Source organism: Aethalodelphis obliquidens, unplaced genomic scaffold (genome assembly GCF_003676395.1).
Source record: "Aethalodelphis obliquidens isolate GAN/ISIS:26980383/991018 unplaced genomic scaffold, ASM367639v1 scaffold3, whole genome shotgun sequence".
NCBI classification, from domain to species: domain Eukaryota; kingdom Metazoa; phylum Chordata; class Mammalia; order Artiodactyla; family Delphinidae; genus Aethalodelphis; species Aethalodelphis obliquidens.
The window spans coordinates 26,603,828-26,610,286 of NW_020837947.1; the positions used below are offsets into that span (position 1 = coordinate 26,603,828).

General features: G+C 48.6%; 1 protein-coding gene across 5 annotated transcripts in view; it reads left to right on the forward strand.

The window, feature by feature from the left end:
- Positions 1–23: 23 nt before the first annotated feature.
- The window catches only part of MAP7 (microtubule associated protein 7), a 167,794-nt gene continuing 161,358 nt past the window's right edge, over positions 24–6,459 (forward strand). The window contains exon 1 of one of the 5 annotated variants that reach the window (XM_027085567.1): positions 24–5,093. In XM_027085567.1, coding sequence (XP_026941368.1) covers positions 5,027–5,093 — 67 coding nt within the window. In that variant the 5' untranslated portion in view covers positions 24–5,026. The remainder of the gene's footprint in view (positions 5,094–6,459) is intronic. The other 4 variants (XM_027085537.1, XM_027085558.1, XM_027085548.1 and 1 more) reach the window with 4 other exon arrangements.

A 6,459-nucleotide genomic window follows, 5' to 3' on the forward strand; every position in this document is an offset into this window, starting at 1 on the left:
CTGCTGTGCCACCAGGGAAGTCCCATCAGCATACAATATAATTTTTGTATATTGCATTAGAGTATGCGAAAAGTCCTCACCGATATGTCCTCATTTGATACTTGCAACAACATAGGTGCATCTTTTTCTTACATCCCAATCCTGAGGACAGATAGTTGCCTCCTGTGTCCTGTGGGGAAATCTCAAAGAGGTGAGGTATAAATTAAATGATATATCATTTCACTCATATTGAAACACAGGGTAACTTCTTTATTAAGCCACAGTTCATATCCCCACCTGTAATGGTAAAGTGCTTTTTTTAGACCGTATATAGGATCATGCTACCCATCTTCAGCCAACTCTTTAATGATATAATCTCCCCTTGGGATCTTCCTCTTACCCTATATCTATGGGCAAACATTCCACTCTCCCTACATGGTTCATAATACATTCCCAGACGACCATCACTAGGTTTTTTTAATTCTTGTTTTTGTTTTTTTTTTCCAGAATGCTGGGTCTTAGTCACAAAAGAAGGCAATTCCATTATGGCCCAATCTTCATGAAAGGTTTGCATTAAAAGGCCTTTGGCATCCACCTAGGCCAGTGAGTCTCAACCCAGCTTCACACTATCATGACCTGGATGCTTTAAAAACTACATCGATGCTGCCACCTCAGAGAAACCGTTGTTATTGGCTTGGGGTAGGGCCCAGAGGTCTTTTTACAAAGCTCTACAGATAACTTAAAACTATCCTTAAAACACCTCCTAATTCCAAGTGCCACCTGGAGAGATACAGGGACAGCCCCTTTCCATTGAGGTGGCCGTCAGATGGTTACTATTCATTGTTCATTTAGTGCAGCAAGAGTCTAAGTACGCAGGCCTGGAGCAAAACGACCACTTACTGGTGACCTTGGGCAAACTAATTAACCTCTCCAAGTCTCAGTTTCCTCATTTGAAACGGGGGAAATAACATGGGATTGTGGTGAGATTTAAATAAAATAATGCAGGTGAGGTGCACAGTGCAATGCTTAGCAGGTAGTGAACACTGCGATGCCGCCTGCTAGTGTTACCTCATTATTCATTCCAAAGTACTTAGTAAATACGTACTGGGTACTGCATCCTGTGCCTGAAGAAGACACAGTTCTTGGCCCTGAAGCTCACTGTCAGACGTGGAATCAAGACAATAAAAGAACAGTACATGTAGTAAGTGCTATAGTTACATCTAACTGCCAGAGGGGGTCAAGAAAGGCTTTACAGAGAAGTGAAGGTCCAGAGCTGAACCCAGAAAGACGGTTTGTAACAAAACAGTTATGCATGGGTGCTGGCGGCAGTCTCATTAGAGAAACAAAACTGGAATTTGCTGGGAAAGGTAGATCCAATGTTTCTTTTTAACCACATTTTGACCTCTCTCTCCCAATTCTGTCATTGCATATTTTGTTTCATTCATTCCCAAGCCGTCACATGAAACAGTGTGACAGTGCGGAATCACTGCGAACCCACTGGAATGCTTACTCTGTGTGAGGCGCTGTAGCAGCAGGAGAGAGATACGTGAAGCCCATCAAATTCAGAATGCAGGTAAGGCACGTGTGTCATCAAGGACATCTGCAGTCTGTCAACAAATCAAATAACTGATGGCTCCAGACTTTACGGACATCTATAGAGAAAGAGAAGACAAAGTCCCTGCCACCACGTAATTCGTATCAGGTTGAAGAGACAGGTTTGCAGTAACAAATCACATCTAGTCTGTATTAAAGGCTGGACAAGTGGCAAGCTCAGAAGGCCCTGGACAGGTTCAGAGGACAGGCTTGCTGGGAGCCTGGGCAGGTGGAACAGGCTTCACTGAGGAGGCCTTGGAAGGAAGGAATTATTAAATTAGTCAGGACTGGAGAAGTCGCTCTGGGCAAAGAGCTCCAAGAACAAAGGCAGAAAGAGATTTTCAAGGTGTTCTAGAGAAAGTGAACAACTTTTATATTGCATTAAAGCACACAAAAATTTTAACTCATTCAAATTCTTACTTGGCTGGAAATATAAATTATAGAGATGAGAAGTGGAAAATGGGATAGGAGAGAGCTCAGGATATGATTGGGGGGTGGTCAGGGAGGGAAGTGAAGTTAGTATTTAATTATGTAGAAACGGGGACTCAGTTTTTTTTGAGCAAGGGAGTGGGTGTGTGTAAAGTAGCTGTGTATTAGAAGATTAACCTGGTGAAGTTGTGTTGGGTAAATTAGGGGGAACGGAAATTGAACAGAGCAGTTCAGAGACTGTTTCAGATGTGAATGAGGGTCTAGTAAGAGTTAGAGCAATAGGAATTGAGAAGGTGGAATCAGAACAATGAATTGACAAGATTTGGAAACACGGATTTGGGCAGTGATGACAATGAAAGCTAAAGGATAGATGTTAAGCCTATGTGAGTGAGAGAAGGATTCAAAAATAGGCAAGTTTGGGGCGGTGCTGGTCTGGGACATGTTGAATGAATGGCAGGGCATCGTGCTAGAATGTGCGGAGACCATTGAGAATGTATGGGTGGAAGTCAGGACTGAGGTCAAGAGCATTGATTCTGGATGTAGGAGTCACTTGGATGGAGATAATAGTAAATGAGGACTGTGAGAAACAGAGTAGAGCAGAAAGGTTATGGCCTAAGATTTGGGGAGGAGGGAAGTTTGGGGACAAGTCGAGAAGGAGGAGGAGTTTAAGTCCCCAAAAGGACAAAAGAACTGGTCACAGAGGAATGTAAAAAAAACCAGGCCAGTGGTGTAGGTCACGAGGAAGACGATCAGGGTCGAGTGCTGCAGAACGTCTAAGGGAATGACGGATTAAAAAAGAATAACAGGTTATTTGATTTTGTGACCTAGAAAGTTTTTATAGACAGGTAAGAAAGACCACAGCTGGTTAAACAAAGATGATACGCTGATGATGGTACTGGAGTCCACACATGTATACCCTTTGGTGAACAAAATGTATGACAAGAGATTGGGAGGGTGGAAGTCAAAGGAAGAAATGTTCTGAATCAAAGACTCCTAAATGTATTTGTTGGGGGCAGAGCGCCTTGAATGGAGGCACTTGAGGAGTAGGGAGGAGGGAGGGATGAGGTTTCAAAGGAGGCAGGAGCGGAGGAGGTGGCATCAGGAAGTTCAGCTCTTCCCCAGGAAAGGGAATCATGATGATTCCGTGAGATTCCGAGATGGATGTGAGAGCTCAGGACAGATGGCTTCCATGTTCTAAGTAAAGGACAACAGAAAGCACAACGTGGTGGTGTGTGACATTTAACAGACGTCATCCATTCCTGCATTCACGCAACAGTCCACCCTGTTACAGACACCGCGTGAGGTTTGGAATGCAAAGTCTGTACAGGGCCCAAGTGAAGAATTTTGGTGCGTTTCTTATTGCATTTATTTTTGTGTAACTTGTGACAAACTGAAACATAAGTTATCAAAAGAATGAGAGAAGGGATAAGCACACACAAAAACCAAACACGCATACAAATAAAAACACCAATTAGTCTTCGATATTTTGGGGGGTGGGGAGTCAAAGAAAGAACTCATTGGTTTACTTCAGTAAATGGTATAGCAGAAAACAAACACCTCCTTTTGAAAACAAATCACCTCCTTTTCCCAAGGTTCTTCCAGAGAATTCAACTCTCAAAATTCAGCTTAGGGGGTCTTTCTGATGTTCACAGGAAAAGTGTCTTAAACTCTGGTGACAATGTAGTAAAATATATCTTTGCTTGGGCCCAAGCTGAGGTCTGAAACTACTTCCACCCACCTGGTGTTTTATTTTTATCGGTTAGAAGTGTGATAAGAGTTATTTGAAAGTGATTTAGGAAGCTCATATTGCTAAATGATCAGTTTGCCTTGTCCACTGTAGAAATGGCACTAAGGGAAAATCCATGACTACAAACCACAGCACAAGTGTCCCTTAAGCAAAACCTCTACCTAGTCAGCCAGTGACCCAGTAAACCAAACGAAACCAGTCCACTGCTGGGCTCAGAGTGGCAGGATGTGCATGCAAGGATGGTAAGAATTGTCACCCTAGCGAGAAATCCAACACCGTTCTCAGGCACGCTTGGGTGTCCACTAGATTCTGCTGAAGTCCTTGAAAGGGTTGAAAACTGTTGGGAGCTTGCCGTTTGTGTTCAGCCGACCGAGTCTGTGGGAGTACATCTCTGCGTAACGAGGCAGAACTGAGCGCTCCTCAGTTTTGTTCCTTTATGTTTCCATTTATACAGGCTACTTTTCTTTTCTCAGCATTTTGTTGCTTAACGTTTATTTGCTTATTAGAGCAGAAATTGGTTTCTCCGCAGCTAATAATGTTTCTTTAAAAAAAGAAACTTTTTTTCCTGGTCTTCCGGAGCAAGACAGGAGTCACAGGGTAGTTGCTAACCGGAAATCAAGAATAAGAAAAGCCACATCACTGGGCACAAGTTTCATTAAGCTGTATGCCCTGGGGTTCATCAGATATAGAAGCCTGGTGAAAAGACAGGTCATCAACAATGGCGTCCTAAAGTGCAGAATGGAGACCGGACCGCAGTGTGGAATCCAGCTCGTGTACTTCGGCTTTCCACGTGGCATCATACTCTTTGGCGGCTGTCAGCACGAACGCCAGTCCTGGCGAAAGTAACATTGACCTGGCTGCTTCAGAGCTCAGAGACGAATAGAGCGTCCGCAGGCTCTCGCCTCACTTTGACTGATCCTCAGACCGTCCCAGTTCATAGCGCCACCAAGCGTCGCCGACCCGCCTCCAGACCTCGAGGTGCGGGCAGCCGGGGCCTGAAGCTCGAGGCCCAGGTGCCTGGCTCCGCCCGCTCTCTGGTTGCGGAAACCCAGCCGCGTGGGTCGGAGTGGCTGCCACGCCGCACCTGCCCACGAGGGGGCGCGCCCGCGCGCCGGGCCCAGGCCGCCTCGGGCTCGCGAGCGCTCGCTCCTTCCTTCCTCCGCCCTTCCCTGACGGCGTTCACCTGTCTGGGCCGGGGGCCCGGCAGGGGGGTTGGCCGGCGGGAGCCAAGCCGAGGAAGAGGGCGGAGCGGCTCTCCCGGAGCGTCATCGGAGCACCATGGCGGACCTGAGAGCTGGCGGCGACGGCCACACGGGCGGCGATGGCGCTGCGCAGAGCGAAACAGGTGACTGAGCTGCGGGGGCAGGTGGTGGTCCGGCGGGCTCGGGCCGGGAAGAGCGAGCCGGCCTGAGGCGGGAGGGGGGTGGGGGGAGGGACTCGCGCGGGGCGCCGGCGCTCCCCTCCCCCGCCCGGCTGCGGCCCAGAAAGGCCAGCTCGGCGGGCCGCGTACCCCGGCTCGGAGCCCGCTTGCCCTCCGCCTCCGCGCGTCGGCTGCTCGGCCCCGGCGCCCAAGTTCGCCGGCGCCCGGCTGCAGTGCCGGCCGCCCCTCTTGCGCTCCAGCTCGACTTACCCCAAACAGGTGGAAGCGCGGGCGGGAGGAGGAAGTGGAGAGACGCTGGCCGCTCGTCTCCCACCTGCCGGGCTGGGTCTGATTCAATTGAATGGGAAAATCGTATCCCCCAAACCAAACCGTCAGCCGGAATAATCCTCGGCCAGGTACGGCTAGCAGGATTACCATTTTCTGCGCAAACTCTCCGGCCTTAACCGGCGCACCGGGTGCCGTGGTAGCCCGGCGCGATGGTAGCGCGTGAGCAGCGCCCGCCCGCTGCCCTGGGGTCCGCAGTTAACGACCGGCTCACGAGAGTTCTGAGATGTGGGGTCGCGAGGCAGGGGCTGGTTGCAGGGTGATGGGGGCCTGCAGGTGCTGGGGAGGGCTCAGAGATTCGTTGACTTGAAACAAGGGTCCTCGGCGTTCATGTTTGTAGTCCGTGCACCAACCCAAGGCAGGAACGTTGGCTCGGCTCATCAGGGCGCTGTGTCGAGGAACCCCCTCTTCCCAACTTCCACGCCAGAGGCAGGGGCAGGAGCTCACAACTCCAAGAGCATTAAGTCCTCCCCTCCCCCATTTTACTATATGCAGGCGATTTTCCCCCTAGCGATAGTTTTTTCTTGCAGATCCACTCCTGTCTCCTACTCCCCTCTTCTATTCTTGGCCAGTAAACTGTTTCTGGTACCTTCCTACACTTGGGATGGGGGCGGTGAGGCAGTTTCTTATTTTAAAAAGACATTCAAATTGCAGGCTCCCTGTGTTGTGTTTTCTGCTTATACATAACTGGAAACAATTGTTACCTAAATGTAAGACTTCCCCCACCCTCAAAAAAGAGGTATTGACTTAGAAGGTATGCTTATTTTTATGTGAAAGGTCCAAGAAAGCTATAAGAGTATTTGCAAATGGTGTATCTGTTCTGCTAGGTAGAGTTTGGGCGCCTAAAGACTAAAGACTTAATCCCTCCAGCGAAAATACCTGAGGTTAAGACAAGGAATCTTGAACTTGTTTACTTTGAAGTCACGCTATTTCCTGTAGGGTGGTTTATCTTGTCTTAAAATGTTTGAAAGGTTGGCAGGTCATTATTTTCGTTTGGGGTGGGAAC